The sequence below is a fragment of the Excalfactoria chinensis genome, chromosome 2 (genome assembly GCF_039878825.1).
Source record: "Excalfactoria chinensis isolate bCotChi1 chromosome 2, bCotChi1.hap2, whole genome shotgun sequence".
In the NCBI taxonomy this organism is placed as follows: domain Eukaryota; kingdom Metazoa; phylum Chordata; class Aves; order Galliformes; family Phasianidae; genus Excalfactoria; species Excalfactoria chinensis.
In genome coordinates this window covers 65,523,639-65,540,362 of record NC_092826.1, presented here as the reverse complement: position 1 = coordinate 65,540,362, position 16,724 = coordinate 65,523,639, and the positions used below count along the sequence as shown (strand labels likewise).

General features: G+C 45.1%; 1 protein-coding gene across 4 annotated transcripts in view; it reads left to right on the top strand.

The window, feature by feature from the left end:
- Nucleotides 1–1,548: 1,548 nt before the first annotated feature.
- Nucleotides 1,549–16,724, top strand: part of VWC2 (von Willebrand factor C domain containing 2) — a 55,911-nt gene continuing 40,735 nt past the window's right edge. The window contains exons 1-3 of one of the 4 annotated variants that reach the window (XM_072328759.1): nt 1,549–2,019; nt 2,816–3,597; nt 10,264–10,393. In XM_072328759.1, the coding sequence (XP_072184860.1) occupies nt 2,884–3,597; nt 10,264–10,393 (844 nt within the window). In that variant the 5' untranslated portion in view covers nt 1,549–2,019; nt 2,816–2,883. Of the gene's footprint in view, nt 2,020–2,045; nt 2,431–2,451; nt 2,476–2,815; nt 3,598–10,263; nt 10,394–16,724 lie in introns of those variants that run through there. The other 3 variants (XM_072328762.1, XM_072328761.1, XM_072328760.1) reach the window with 3 other exon arrangements.

Here is a 16,724-nt window from a genome sequence, read left to right as displayed (position 1 = left end):
ATAACTTTTAATCAAGGAATCATAGAACGGCCTGGTTTGAAAAGGACCACAATGATCATGTAGTTTCAACCTCCCCTGCTATGTGCAGCGTTGCCAACCACCAGACCAGACTGCCCAGAGCCACATCCATCCTGGCCTTGAATGCCTCCAGGGATGGGACATCCACAACCTCCTTGGGCAACCTGTTCCAGTGCATCACCAAAACTTCCTCCTAATATCTAACCTAAACCTCTCCTGTCTCAGTTTAAAACCATTCCCCCTTGTCCTATCACTATTGACCTTCTTGAACAGCCATTCCCTCTCTTGTTTATGTTCTCCCTTCAAGTTCTGGAAGGCCGCAATGAGGTCTCCCTGGAGCCTTCTCTTCTCCAAGCTAAACAAGCCCAATTCCCTCAACCTTTCCTCACAGGAGAGGTGCTCCAGCCCTCTGATCATCTTAGTGGCCCTCCTTTGGACCTGCTCCAAAAGCTCCACATCCTTCCTGTGGTGGGGGCCCCAGGCCTGGACACAGTACTGCAGATGGGGCCTCACAAGAGCTGAGTAGAGGGGGACAATCACCTCCCTCTCCCTGCTGGCCATCCCTTTTTTAATGCAGCCCAGAACATAGTTGGCCTTCTGGGCTGCAAGTGCACACTGCTGGCTCATGTCCAGCTTCTCATTTACCAGTACCCCCAAGTCCTTCTCTTCGGGGCTGCTTTCAAGGAGATCTTCCCCCAGTTTGAGTAAATCATCAAGAAGTACTTCAAATCAAATAATGAGAAAGACCTGGCTTATCTCTATGAGATGTAGCCTAGAATCTGTATGGCATCTGGAGCTTCATTTTACTTGTGTAACCATTTGGCTGCTTTTCTTCCAAACGTTAACCTTGAATTTTAAAGTTGTAGAAAATGAAACCCTTATTTGGCTTGTTATGAGAGATGTGAGATGGTATTAACAAATCATTCTGTAAGCCAAACCAGGCTCATGGACGTTCATCCTGAGAACCCAGCAGCCAAAAGAGCTGCACCTGCATCCTGCCCTGGAGGAGTGTAAGTGCCTGGGCTTTCAGAAGTAACAGGCACTCAGGAAGGTACTTAGCACTGAAACATTAATAACCAGCCAATCTCCATTGCTCTCCTGAGCACCCATACTGCAGTGCTACCATTTTAATTACAACACTTCCGAAAACTTTACCTAGCCTAGAACTTTGAAGTGCTCCCAGCAATGCAGCCCAGCCCTGAGCTAGGCACAGTGGGCTGCTGGAGATCTATTGCAGCACTGGGGCTAGTGCAGGTGGGATTGCACTGGGACATCTGCAAGGCAAAACCCACTGCAGATTATCCTGGGATGGCATCTAACGCAGGTTAGCATTACACAGATAAGCAAACGCGTAAGTAACCGAATTGGGCTCCCAGCCCCTGCTCAGTTGCAGACGGAAAGCATCATGTGCAAACATCTCCCTCGGGCTTTTCTTCTGTGTTTCTGTCCTGCCGCTCTGACTACCTGCACTTCAGCCATCACTGCTAAAGCCACCCACTTTGCCCACTTTCTGTGTAACAGAGAAAAACGCCAAGGTATTTCAGCACAGAAGCACCTGTCAGCCATCCGAAAGCTCAAATACATTTTCTAACTCGCGTATCACGCACCGGACCGCTGCTAAGTGGGGCTAAGGAGCGCGCTAGCCAAAGCGGAGCCGATCGATGCAGACAGCCTCGGCCAGGCTGAACCTGCCGGCCCCACAACCACCCACGGTCCCCCTCCGGCTTTGCACCGCGCCCGACGCCCTCACCCCGGCGAACTTCCCGCACCTCCACCCTCGCTCCTCCCTCCCGCTGCGGGGCTCGGAGCGGGGCGGCGTGCCGCGCTTCCCACGGCCAAGTGAGGGAGTGGGGGCCGCAGTGGAGCCCGCCCCCGGGGCTGGCGGGGCCGGCTGGGCGGCGGTGCGTTGGCTTTGGCGGAGGGACGGCGGGCGCCGGGCAGCCCGCAGCCCCGCCGTGGCAGCCCCGAGCCGCCGGCGGGGCTGAGCCCGGCTCCGCGCAGGTAGGAGGGCGCCGGGCCGGGCCCCGCCGGAAAGTTCGGGGCTGCGGGAGGAGCGGGCGCGGTGCCCCGCGGTGCCGCCGCCCCCGCCGGGCCGGGTCGCCGGTGAGGGCCGGGGAGGCGGGCGGTGGGGCGGCTTTTAAATGGCTTTGAGGAGCCGTACCTCGGAGGTGGGGCTGCGCCGGGAGCTGGAGCGCCTCGGCTCGCCGCGGCCGGAGCAGCGTACGTATATGTGTGTGTGTTCGGGGTGTGATGCGCGGTGTGCTGGGGACGGAGCCTGGAGCGCTGTCGGTGCCGCGGGAAGTCCTCCGGGCTCCGCTGTGCCTTTAAAACACGGGAAGGAAGGGATGCTGCGTGTCCGTTTGGGGAGTTCGGGAGGGATGTAGTTTGGGCTCGGGGCGCTTCGATGCGATGGTAAGCATTTAAAAACCAACCAAACAAACCAGCACTTCAGGCTGAGTAGGAGGCTCGTGAAAAACACCGTGCATGCAGATGAGCGGGACGCAGCCGGCTCCGCTCTGCTCCACGCCGCGCAGCGCTTGTCACTCAGCCCCGGCTCCGGGGCTGCCGCTGGGGGGGACCGTGACCCCGGGACGGGGGTCGGCGTGCGCGGCCCGGGCGGAGATCCGCTCCGGAGCGGGGGGAGGAGGAGGAGGAGGAGGAGGAGGATGGATGGATGGCCGCAGCAGCAGGCTGTGCTCTGCCCGGTGCTTGCGGTTCGCACGGTGCTCGAGGCGTCGTTGCGTCGGGATGGGGGAGAGGTGCCCGGGCTGAAGTGTTCTAATCTCTCTCTTCCTAGGGGCTGCGGATCCGCCGCGCACTTCCCTCCGATGTGAGCGCAGTGTCCCCTGTGGGATGCAGTAGGTGATGCCCAGCTCTACTGCAATGGCAATTGGAGCTCTCTCCAGCTCTCTCCTGGTAACCTGCTGCCTCATGGTTGCCCTCTGTAGCTCCACCATCCCCCTGCAGAAGCTGGCCAGGGCACAGGACAAGCAGGAGATCAAGGCCAGCCAGGAGAAGAGGGACCACGCGTCGGCGAGGGACAGCCAGGCCGGCACGGGGAAAGTGGGCGAGATCGGCCGCAGCGGGAGGGAGGAGGGCAGCAGGGACTGGAAGGGCAAAGGCAGCAGGAACTACTCCAACAAGGAGTCGTGGACCAAGCAGAAGCAGGCTTGGATCAGCCAAGGGACGGGTGGCAAGCCCGCCATTGTGCCGGCCCAGGAGCAGCAGGACATGGCGGCCGAGGAGCCTCGTCCGGCCGAGGCCTCGTCGCTGCCGGCGGCGGTGGCCAGCGCTACCCCGGAGCCTCTGGAGGAGTACGCCTACCCGGACTACCGCGGGAAGGGCTGCGTGGATGAGAGCGGCTTCGTCTACGCCATCGGCGAGAAGTTTGCGCCGGGCCCCTCGGCCTGCCCCTGCCTGTGCACGGAGGAGGGCCCGCTGTGCATGCAGCCCGAGTGCCCCAGGCTCCACCCTCGGTGCGTGCATGTGGACACCACGCAGTGCTGCCCGCAGTGCAAGGAGAGGAAGAACTACTGCGAGTTTCGGGGGAAGACCTACCAGAGCCTCGAGGAGTTCATGGTAAGGGCTGAGCAGAAGGGTGTTTCTTAGGGCCTCGGTCGCCCGGAGCCACACAGGGGGTTTGGAGGGTTCTTTGAGTCTCCCCTCCCCTTTTCATTTCTGCCTTAGCGCTGCTTCTGCGGTGCTGTGAAATATTCCCCTCAAACATGACCTTTCTTGTGCTGTGATACTGTAACATTTTTAAATGAGGGGGCTGCTCTGTATTAATTCCTTTGGTATTTACAGTAAAAAATGCTACTTGAAAGGATGCTGCTTGGCACTGGGGTGGATTTGAGGAGGGTTTCCAGCACTGCGTTTATTCTCTTGTTTTACCGTTCCCTGTGACACCTGTGCCATGCAGGGACCAGGCAGGGGTTGCAGCCTGACTCTCATTCACAGCAATCAGGCAGTGATGATACCTTTTTTAACTCTAACCCTGTTTTATACGCTGTTTAATCTGAGCTGAAAAGGTTGTGTAATACTTTCAGAGAAGAAGGATGAGCCTGCCTTTTAATGAGACCAGAGGGGGTTATGGTCTGGCTTACAGTGGTGCTGAAACAAAGGACTTGAAAAGCTGTGTTTAGAGAAAGCTTTTCAGAGCAGAACCTCCTAAACATTGCTGTGCAAGGTCATGGCTGTTGAAAATGCATCTTGTTCATTGCAGTGAACTAAAAAGTTTTGGAGTTTCCTGGTTGCTTATCTTGCCCTTTTCACATGTTGTAGCGGCTGAGCTCTGCAGGCAGGCTGTAAAGGACTTGCTTGCGAATGGCTGCAGGTGCAGATCTGGTTCAGCACCTTCATGAGAGCACAGGGCTTTGCCTTGAATGGGTTGAGGACTCTTTGAAGCCATCAGACTCTTGTAAGGTGGAGGAAGAGAAATTGCATTTGTGAAGGATGTAAATAAGTTGTCCCCTGTGCTCTCTGTAGTGTTTGTGTGCTCTTAGAAGCTTATTTATGTATTTCATATGCAGAGCACTGGTTGTTTTAAAAGCGTGGCAGAAAACATTGTGCATCATGTCAAAGATGGCATTCAGCTCTGGGGCAGTGGCTCCCCTTTAAAAGGAAGATTGCTGTAGCAGGGACAGTTTGTTGAGACTTCAGAGATAGGTTGTAAGATTCCTTCTTTTCCAGCAAAGTTAATTCTGAAGGGCAGTCAGAGCAGTGATGCTTTTGCATGTGCTCTGTGCAGGTCTCCATATGCAGGTTTGATAGGCTTCTCCTCACTGTTAGCCCAACTTCTAACAAGCTGGTTTTCTTTGTATGCAGTGATGTCCTACTACTGTCTGTAAAGTGTACACTGAGATGGTAAAACCCTAGGACTTCTGTTATCCTTGAACATGGACGGCAGCTTTAGCAAAAAGGGAGTGCAAAGAGTGGCGTGTATAAAAATGTTGGTACAGGCTTTGGCTTCCAAATTCCTTTTTAACCCTGCTCGGTCTTTATGTAGTTGGACTGATGCCCACCTGCAATGAAATAGCATTTCCTTTACTGCTTTAGATTAGTAGGCGTTGGAAAGGAGGAAGAATGGGTTCCTGCTCCAGGTGGACAAGGAAAGTTACCAGTATGGCAGTGGGTTTGCAATTGCTTCGTTTTGACTTGTGAGGACTTTGCTTTTTAGTCAGGCTCCCACGCTGGTTCCAATAATACAGGCACAAAACTGTAAACACAATCATCTGCCCATGCCACCGCAATTAGCTGCGATGCCTGGCAAAGGAGAGCACAGATGTGGTCAGATTGCTGCTGGATGGAAACAAGCGCAAATGCAAATCACTGCACACAAAGGCTGTTGCTATAAGTTTAAAGCTGGCTGTCTTACAGAACTTTCTGGTATGCCACCTCTTGATGAAGGTCAGGGAAGGAATTATAAATGGATATAAGACTGATTTTATTCTGTCTTCACCTTTGTTTTCTGTATATCACCACTCATCAGACATCGCTGAAGGAAGAAAAAGGTGACTTAACTTTTAAGTGAAGTTACCTACACAAATACTTAGGTGCAGATGTGTACATATACATACAGGTTTAGGGGTCTCCTTATATACAGTTATATGTATATAATTTAACACAGCAAAACATCTCCCTGGAAAGAGCCAGTGCTAACTCAGAAGCTGAGTTTGCCAGGGAATGGAGATTCGCTGTGTTTCTTCTTTGATTGACAGTCAAACCTGTGAGCTCTGTGTGTGCGTGTGTACACCTGTGTTTTTCTGCTTTTCAAAAAGGATAGGAATATCGATACAAAATCACAAGGATGAGGTTTCCTGAAGCTGTTTTCATCAGCACCGCTCTGCTCTCCTGTGGGTATCGTGATGCTGTTTGGCAGAGGCATCATTGCAGGATCCGTACAAGTGAAACTGGAGCAAAAGCCTTAGCACTGCTGGTGAAATGCAGCTAGGATAAAATTCAGCACTGGAGCTAGAGATTGCTGAACACGTACTCCGTGAGATGTTTTTCAGTCTTACAGTAACATTTGGAAATGCAGGCTGACATATAAAGTAATAGCCTTACAGGGACCATAAATTATCTTCAGAAGTGTATTATTCCATGGGAAAGAGCTACATTGTTGGAAGTGGTTGCTTTATGGATTTTGTTTGGAATGTCTGTGTTACCACAAAAAATATTTTATTTTATATATTTTTTTGAGGGTGAAGTGAATACTTTGGGAATCTGGAAGTCAACAAACCCAAATGAATTGTGAAACATCTGTGGCACTGTGAAGTGATAGAGACATAAAAGCAAAACTGGTACCTTTAATTCTTGTCAGCCTAATTCTGTTTATGTTCATCTAAGTTGTGTAAGTGAAAGAAAATAGTTATTCAGATTCCAGCAGAATAGCAAATCAGTTTGGGATTATGATTTTTATTATTTTTTTTTAAGCTTCTGTGTTTTCAAAGCTCAAGGAGCGAATGTGGATTACATGTAATGTGTAATATTTTATTTGGCGTGTGGAAAGGGAAAAGACAAAGCTCAGCTTACTTTGTATCAGAACTTTAATTAGCGTAAATGACTTCTCACTTCTTCATTACAACAGTCTAAGTTGTAAGTTGCTTGATAAACCTACTACCCTTACTAACGTTCAGTTTTCTTCATGCCCCACTAGTGGGAAATCTACCTGTTTACACAATTATGTGCATGTGTTTTTTCCTACATCTGCAACTTGATAGCAAAACATTTATGCATCTGCTCATAAACTTGCCTGTAAACAATTCTAAAGAAGTTTTTATTTTTGCCATCTGTACTCCATTTTCTACAGGTTTTACAGCTACCTGGAGAATACTTCAGACTTCTGTGCTTCTTGTTGTCTTTGCACAGTTTTTGCATAGGCAGAGCTACTGCTGCTGTATAGTTAATAACTTTATCTGCAGACCAGAGAGACGTGGCATTGTTAGTCTTCAGAGAGAGACTACTAGGTCATGTCATCTCCAGTCCAGCCTGGTTCTGTCAGATGTGCTAAGTGTGAGTTCTGCGAGACTGGTGGTTTCCCAGATGAACAAGTAGGTTGCTCATTGCATTGGTTGTCATTAGAGACTGTGCTGCAGGGAATGTTCTTACGTTACAGGAATAGAGGAGAGGAAATGAAGGACCAAAAATGGCCTTTCATTCTGATTTATTTAACTTCTGTTGTAATACACCGTCTTATTGTCTCTCTTTCTAATGGTGATTATGTCTCCAAGTATCCTGCTGCCGTTAAGATAAGAAATTGTTTTTCTACAGTTCCTGCTACATCATGATAATACATAAAAAGCAGTGCTCTACCATTTAGTCCAAGGATGGATAGATAAAGGTTGACACTAATACTGTTTTAGCGGCTACTGTGGTTCACTTACAGTCTGGAAAAGAGATTTGTGAGCACAGATGTATGCAGAACCTCCTTGATGCCCCAATGCCCTTCCTCACCAAGGTGGGCTGAGCTTGCATGTGTGGTCTTACTGACTTTGGTCAGTGCAGGAGCACCCTGAGGTAGAAAAATCAACCTTGTAAAAGTTTGGGGGAAAGCAGCAGTGTCAAACAAAACAGGATTTGTAAGCATTGGAATCTGATCTCTGCACGACAAAAGGCAAAACAGGGCCTAACAGTTGGTGGTGCTTACTAAGCAGCACCATATAAGGTGTGATATAAAGATGGAGAGAAACTTTTTACCAGAGCCTGTAGTGGTTAGAAAAAGGGCGATGGCTTTCAACTACAAAAGAGTAAGTTTAGATTAGATATTGGGAAGAAATTCTTCTAAATGAGGGTAGTGAGGCACTAGCAGAGCTGCCCAGAGAAGCTGTGGGTGCTGCATCTTTGAAGGTGCTCAAGGCCAGGTAGGATGGGGCCCTGAGCTGCCTGAGCTGATGGGGTACAACCCTGTCCACAGCATGGTTGGGTGGGCTTTGAGGTCCCTTCCAGCCCAAGCCATTCTGGTATTCTACATGCACTCTACTGAAATGGCCCATCGTCACACAGGAAGAGTGTTCATAATTGCAGTGTAGCATGAGCAGTAGAGTACTTGATTCATGAAGGATGTAGTCCTTGACTGAACACATTGTATAAGAGGAAAGAGCATCATTCTGAATCATCATTACTAGACAAAGATTTGATCCATTTTGTTTGTCATTTTGAGTATTATCAGTGCTTTACTTAATGGTTTGTTGCTGTAGAAGTTTTAGACTTATGCATAAGGCTAAAAAAAATGTTGGAGCCTGTTGAAAGCAATGGATTATACTTGTTGAGCCTTATCCTTGGAACAGAGTTCTAGTAGTACTGATCTAGTAGGATTTCTAATATTATTTTTTCATAATTTAGCAAGTTTTTTTTTCATCACCTAAGTCCAGAGGGAAGAATCTTCTTACTAATGACTTGCAAGGGCTCATTTTTGCTTACATTCAAACTTTCACACGGAATTCAGGTGACTGCCTGAAATAGCTGACTCTGAACACTAGATGAGAGATCTCATCTGCTGACACTCCAGCTCTGCAAGTGAACATGGCAGTCTTTGAACAATTACAAGACAAAGTTCCTGTCCCAAAGCCTGCAAAAAAAGTCTGCAGTGGTGGGCTGTCAGCTTCCATGTAGCATTTTATAAATGCATGATGTATTTTTGTCCTGAGTGGAGTGCAAAGCAAAGGGAAATTGGGAAGCAAGTAGCTAGCAAAGGAAGGCTGAAATAAATAATAGTAATAAAAGCAGAAAGCAACACAGCAAGAGACCCTATTTAGGCATTCTAAGTAGAGGGGATGGTGTTAAAAGATACATGAGCACATAAAGAAATGACAGTCCTGGCAGGTGGGAAGAGAAGTGGCAAAGCATGGATGAGCATTTAGTTGGAGATGATGCTGTGCAAGCATCAATGTATTTGAACTCAGGAAGTGAGAAAGATGTGAACAGGACAAGCAAGCCAAGAATGGACTTGAGAAAGAAAATGTGATAGACTGCTTCAGAAAGAGGGAGAAGATAACAGAGGATCTGCAAGTTAGAGGTCTGCATGATTCTTCATAACAATGAGTATTTTTTTTTAGCTCTGTCACGTTGGAGAAATGCAGAAGATGGTAGTTTTGTATCAGCTGGAATCTGGAATGGGAAAGACTCCAAGCAAAAACAGCCTTGTCAAATTGTTGACCTTAAGTAAACCTGGAATGTGCACGGATGATGGATTTAGAGGATCACTGTTATTAACACGCGGCCAGATTTTCATCTTGCACTCTGAGTACAGATAGCAGTGTGGGGCTTTTTTGAGAATAGTGATGCGATTTAATGTTTAATTAATAAAGAATTGGCACCCCTCCTTCCCTCTACCTCCAGCTTCTCTAGAAATTAAAGGACATTAGAGATGCCACGTGCAGCACCTTGTGGGGAAAAGAACAACTGAAATGATACATCTAACAAATACAGATTTTTTAAAGTCCGTATCATTCCTAAAGGGAGCCTTGATTCCACTTTGTTAGAAATTAATTTAATTGAAGTAGGTCATTTAAGTCGTTATCTCCTGGCACTTCTATTCTGCAGAGTTCTTCAAAACCAATGATGTTTCAATAGGTAAAAAAGGATGACCCATTTTCTTTCTTTTTTGGCTTCACCCCTTTCTTTGAGTTGCAATTTCTTTTCAGAAAGTTTCTCGTATCACAAAAGAGAAGTTAACCTCTGGGAAATACCTGAATTCACAGGGTTTTTTTCTTGACTTCATAATGAGAATGATCATTTTCAGTGAGGTTGCATTCAGTGAAATGCAACTTCCTACCACCAAGAGGTTTCAAACCTGGAAAAAATGCAGTGAAGATTTCCATTAAAAGGAGTTTTGTGTTTTGTTTAGAAAAAAGTCTCCTTTTTTTTTTTTTAACATAGTATTTTTTATTTTTTTGCTAAATTTTTTGAACAGCTTAATAAGATTGAACTTATTGATTAATTTCAACTGAATTAGGAATCCGTTATGTTGGAATTTCACTAAGAATGCAGTAGGGATATTTTTACTTTATTTGTGTTAAAATCTAAGCAGTTGTTGCTCCTGAGATCCCTCCAGCAGTTCCATTTGGGACACAGGTTCAAAGCAGAGCTTGCAACTCGTTTTGCTGAGGACCTGTAATTTTGCAGGAGCCCAGCCTTGCCCTATGCATTATTCAGACCATAAAAAGCATTTGTTTTATAGGGAGAGGAATAAGAGGTAAAGGAAAGAAGAAATGAAAGAATTAAAAGATGAGTGGATTTGTCTTTCAGGTTTCTCCATGTGAGAAGTGTCGCTGTGAAGCCAATGGTGAAGTGCTGTGCACTGTGTCAGCTTGTCCCCAGACTGAGTGCGTGGATCCAGTATATGAGCCTGATCAGTGCTGTCCTATCTGCAAAAATGGTAAGTGACTGCTGCAGAACTAGAAGGGGGTTTCTCTCAGAGGGATTGAAGTGGCTCTGTTCCGTTTTTGCAGAATAATTTCCATTGTTTCCTCTTTCTCCAAAGGGAGATGGAGAAAGATTGTGTGTGACTGGTGCCTTCCCAGTGTGAGGAGTCTCCCACTGACTGAGGTGGACTCTAATATGACCTATCAGTATTTTTATTACTCAGGAGACAGAGTGTTAAAGTCATTTATCCACGTGGTTTCTGGATAGAAACTGCACATAAACTCATTGTAGATATGTTTTATATAGCCACGCTAAAATGTGTGCAGTCTCTTTATGTTGTACACCTTTCACTTTGAGAAGTAAAAGCTACTTTTTTTTCCCCTCCTTATTTCCCCTTCCAGAGATTCTCCTCTCCCTTTTTTTTTCCCTGAGGCAAATCAAATGTACCTTATTGAACTCATTTAATTTTCATAACTAAATGAATTATACTTCCAAATTTAATTGAATATTTTTCGTAACTAAATTAGACAGAAAGTCTCTCTACTCCCAGCAAGGGCTTGCATTAGATCAAAGTCTTGGTCTATTTAGAAGAAAAAAATTACATGACACACTGGCTCATCACTTATAAAGAAGAAATGATAATTTATTAATAGAAATGAATACTGCAGAATCTCGCATTAAATTATATTTTAAATGTAAAAAAACATTTGAAAATATTCAGGTAATTTGCAGCCATATATTATTTCTTTAGAATAGGCTGGTTTCACTGCATTAGCTAAAACAAACTGATTAAATTTGTGAAAAAGCTAGGGGAGGAGAGAATGTGCAGCATGTGCTTTTCAGAAATTCAACAGTAGATGATAAGGGATAGTTAATTGCATTGCAGGAGTTTCATTTGTATGGACATAGAAGTAATTGCTTCCCATCCCTTAATTGGCTGTTAGAACCCTGAAGGAATTTGTTCCCGTCAGTACAGCTCAAGTGTACTCTGCTTTGGAGATGAGGACAGCTATTTCATGAGGCACCAAGGACTAGGAGACTGTTGGCAGGGGTAAGGTCTGTTCTCAGTGCCAGGGATGGAGTTGGAAGCACAGTGTATTACGTCTGCATGGTCTTTCCCTCTGACTGTCTCCAGAGGTGCTTGCACTGTTTGGAGCTCCAAGGACTTTCCTGCCAGTACATGTTCTCTTACATTTGTGGTGGAGACCATCTCCCAGCGGTCACTTGCCTTTGAATTAAGCTGGTGTGACATTGTGGGGCTTGGCTTGACTGGTTCCAAAGATCCCTTGATGCATTTCCCAGAAAGGAGGCCTGTTTCAAAAACCATATGTAAACACGCCTTAGTTACAACATGACTGCCTGCTCTCTAAGCACAAAAGCTGGATTACTTGAATTCTGCCTGCAAGCACAGAGTGTTCATGCCCTCAGCTTCTGAATCCCAAAATTAATTGCATATTCCTTCAGTATACCCAGAAGCTGGCATCACTGACCCAGTTTCAAACCAAGGTGACCAGAGCTGACTGTTTCCAGTGAGCTGTCCTGTCACTTCTGTGCATGTCAGAGAACTGAGAGTGGTTTTCCTTGTTAGCTTTTAGACAAGAAAATAAAGCCATTAACAATAATAGCGAAAAGAAGATGCTTCAAAAGAATCTTGACTTTTCTGGTTCAACAGACAGCTTTGGTATATTAATGTAAAGAAATTCCTGAGGAATCCTCTCAATTTAAGGAGTTGATTGGGAAAATATCAGGCAGTTTGCTTTCAGAGTTCATTGTAAAACGTGGAATGTGCATAGTTTGCAAGGAACTCTAGTGAATTATTGAATGTTTTTAATTAGATTGGAGCACAAACCTACTGAGCAGGAAAGCCTAGCTTGCCTCATCCCGTCATTTTCAAGCCTACTGGAACAAATTCGCTGTGAATGTGATTCAGAGGAAACAATCACAGCACTGAGCTACAGGGTTGATTGCAGCAGAGATGACATCAACAACGTCATGTTAGTAACCCATAGGAGCTCAGGAGATGTACACTTGCTCAGCCACATAGCCAATGTGGTGGGAAAGGTAAAAACCTGCCTTTCTAGAGAGCCACGGAGAGTGCAAGTGAGGTGACTGCTTTCATACTCAGCGTCCTACCATAGATAGAACAAGAAGAGGTAGAAGGTGAAGTTTGGGTTCTGTGTATTGAATAAAATTTGTGCACTATAAACGAGCACAATCCTACTTAGACATGCCTCCCATTCCTGGCACTTTATACCTTACAGTGCTTTCCCGACCTGCCTGACCTATAGATCACTGGTGGTGAACCAGCAGGTTTGGAGCTAGACAGTTGCATCCATCACCAATAAGGAACTCATGCAAATGCCTGATTAAGAGTCATGGAGGAAATTCAGTGGAAGATAGCCATGGTTAGAAATGAGTGAACCCGGTCACCTGGCAGATGTGGGACAGTGTACATTCTCTCTTGTAGGAAAGGAAGAGTGACTTCTTTATCCTAATTCCACAAAAGTGCTGGCAGCTCTTCAATGAAGGAGGGATAGGCTGTTGTGCAGCTCTGCATGTACATCATTTCATGCTTATTTTCAACCAAAGAAGAGAATGGAAAACTTGCAGAGCCAAGAACTGCCTTACATATAGAATCTCATTATCTTCTGTATCACATCTTGTCTGTTAAGAGGTACCTTCATAGCTGAAGATGTCACTTTCTTCTTTGTGGGCAAGGACAGACAGTACTTCAAAGAAGTGTCTGTTCAGAAAAGTAGCTTGCAGGAGGGATGAAAGGTGCATTTCACTGAGAAAATCTTTGGTTAGGGAGATTTTGCCTCCTTTTTATATCTTGAGGCACTATAAGAAGGGAGCCATTCTGTTTTTGTCATATCTATATGCCCTGCAAGGATGCAAAGTGGGGTCAGAGGGGAATGGAAGAGAGGCTTTCTTCTTGTGGAGGTTGAGCTTCAGGTAACCAACAGCAGCAGTAGGGAAACAAACAAACAAACAAAAAACCTACAAACTTAAATTGCACTTCAGAGAACTGCACTGGGTAACAAGTGCCCTGTCCTGTTCTCCTTCCTCCTTTGTGGCGCTGGCAGTGCGGTTGCTTCTGTAGAGGCAGACCCTCTTTGCATCAGTATCAATATGCTCAGAATCAGGCACAAATGTTTCTACAGCTCATCGGGAGAAAAGAATGAAGTACAACATGGCTTTGCCTCAGTGTGGGACTCAGATCTATATAAAAATGGTGGAGAATGTGTGAGTTGTGGGCTGGAGACCCATCCCACCATAACAAGGTTCAGGGAACTTTCTTCAGGCAGGTGCAGGGACACTGTATCATAGCAGTTGGGTGTTTGTTCTTCCTGCAGCCCCAGCCTTATACAGGCAGTTGTAAAGCAGAGAAGACACAGAAGTTTAAAAGTCTTTGAGTAATTCTTGGTCCCACTTAAGAAAGGGTTCAAATCAGGTGGTCACGGTGATTCTGGATGTAATGATTGGATTACAAAGTAACTGTAAAGTCCAGTTGCTAAGATTGAAACAGTACATCATTTTATTAAAAAAGGAGTTTTCATTAAGTAATAACCTAGTAGATGAGAAATCCTTACACCCTAATCCCTGTTCTGTCCATGCTGTGTACACCAATATGTTTTGTTCCTTTCTGCTGAGTTCAGTTCAGGCACTCAAATGCTTTTATGTGGAGTGGATAGTTTTTGTTCTGTGTTTCTGTGATCTTCAGTCAGTTAGCAAAAACTTCTGCAGAAACTTTGTGCTTTAATTGGCTGTGTTTCACAAAATGATTTATAATATGGGGCTGTTAACCAGAAAATATTAATGTTTCAGTGGGAAAAACACCATTAAAGTTTCATGAACAGCTGTATGTGATTAAAATTGCCTAGTGAATATGCAGGTAGGTGAAAAACTGTAGCAGAAAATTTGGCAACTGCTTATGGAAAATAAAGAAATGTCACACTTGTTCCTTTATGGTTGCACTGAGCATTTAGAGTGGCTTCAAATCTAGAAGGTGAGGTTAGTAATCTAGTTATAGTAATTTTTATTGCTTCTGTATCTTCTGTTAATGAAATGGCAAGGAAATTAGTCTGAGTCATGTTATTTCAAGGGGCTCCTTTAACACTAATCTCTCTCTCTGTTTCTCATTTTTTCCTCTTTACTCTGTAAGGTTGATGGCTACACAAGCCACATGTGGTTCCAGTGCAGAAATGGCAGGATTTATTTGTTGGGTCATGTTTTTTTCTTGTGGATCAGACCTGTTGTAATGCACATGGATTACCGCTACAGAGTGGATGGAACAAATTCTTTTCCCAAATCGGTGTAGTCCTTGTTGATTTCAATTATATATGTGTATTCCCTCACTGCAAGAGGGACATTGAGGCCATGGAGTGTGTCCAGAGAAGGGCAACAAAGGGAAAGGTCTGGAGCACAAGTCTAATGGAGAATGGCTGAGGTAGCTGGGATTGTTCAGTCTGGAGGGAGCTCAAGGAGAACTTACCCGCTCTCTATGACTGCCTGAAGGGAGGTTGTGGTGAGGTGGGGGTTGGCCTCTTCTCCCACATAAATACCAGTAGGATGAGAAGGAATGGCCTCAAGTTGTGCCAGGACAGGTTTGGGTTGGATGGATATTAGGAAAAATGTGAGGTGTTGGAACAGGCTGCCCAGCGAGGCGAGGGCATCACCGTCCCTGGAGATTTTCAGGAAAGGTGTAGTAGATGTGGCACTGAGGGATATGGGTTAGCAGGCATGGTGGTCATTGGTTAATGGCTGGACTAGATGATCTTAGTGGTCTTTTCTAACCTCGATGATTCTATGATTCTATGCATGTACATGCAGTGAGATCCATTGTTGACTGGTATTTTCACGTTGAGCTAGCTAAGTAGTTGAAGATGCTGTAATTGTCCCAGAGTGTATTTCATCAGTGTGTATGTTACAGTGGCACGCAAAGCATTTGGTTTATTTAATGATAGACAGTTATCAGAGGATGAGAAGGATCTGTCTGAAGACATGGCAAAATTATCCAGTTATACTGAGCCTTAATCTGTTAGCAGAACAAATCTCTATATATTGTATATATATTTATTGCATAAAAGTACCATGTATATACTCTTCTTTGTTGTTGTTTTTTATCACTAATAAGCCAAAAAGCTTTCAAGTGGGTGTTCTGCTGTTGACAGGCAACAATAACTGTGCTTGAGTATATAGCATACTATCATTTTGCTCAGACATGTGAGGGCAGTTGTTATACTAATGCTTAAAAGTAGTGCATATATACTAAGGCAGGAGGATGCAGAGTAGCCTATTAAAATATTAAGGCAGTGTATCCTATAGGTTTTCTGGAACTCACTCTGCAATATTTTCTCATTACAGACTGCTGCAGTGAGCTTGAGCAGCTTTTCTTCAGCAGCCGGTTTTTTCTCTCTTCACTTGATGCTGCAGGCTTAGCCGCTGTATTACTGCTGTATTCTGCCCTGTCAGTCATCCACGACAGCTGCTGGCAGGGACTGCCTCTTTGCTGTGGGTTAAACAAGTTGGTGAGGAAGTGTGCATAGAGCTGAGTGGCAGGGAGAGTCCTAGGGGAACAAGCTGCGCACTCCTCCCAGTGCAGTCAGGACCCTGCTTCAGTGTGTCACGGCTCCTTCAGAGGCATTTAGCTTCAGCTCCAGGGGCAGAAAGATAAAAACACTCCCTTTGTTAATACAAAAAAACAAAAAAACACCAACCCACAAAAAAAGCATCTGATATTCTTGGGGGTGTGGGGGAGGAGAAAAACTTCTATGACAAATTACATGTATTATATATATATGATATATATATATATACATACTTCATGTTGCTCTCCTTATGTACCTACCATCCTGTATAGTCCTGGATGTGTTTCAGACAGAACAGTGCCTTCATGGTAATATCCACCGAGATACTGCGGTAAGCAGCATGCTGTCGCTTGATCTGTTGTGTCTGACAGCTTCTCTTTCACACGGAGGCACACTGGGGGATTTCTTGTTTTCCAGTGAAACGAGCATCCCGTCTTCCCTCATAATGAACTCATCAGTTACTTTTGTTTTTTTAAAACAGCTTTTCACATAAGAATCGTTTGAGTTTGTGTTACAGTTTAATTTGCACATACATATGGAGTTAGATAAGATGTTAAAATTAAGGTATCCTGGAGCTTAACTGTGCCCCATATGCTGCATCCAGTGCTCTTTCTTTGCTATTCAGAGAAAGTTCTGAAAATTAGTATTAAGAGAAGTTCTTCCTGCATTTGGTCTTGGTTTTTATGCTGATTCATATATTTCCAGTGTTAATATTGCTCCCGTGTTTTGCTCTTGGATGTCTATTTTAATTCT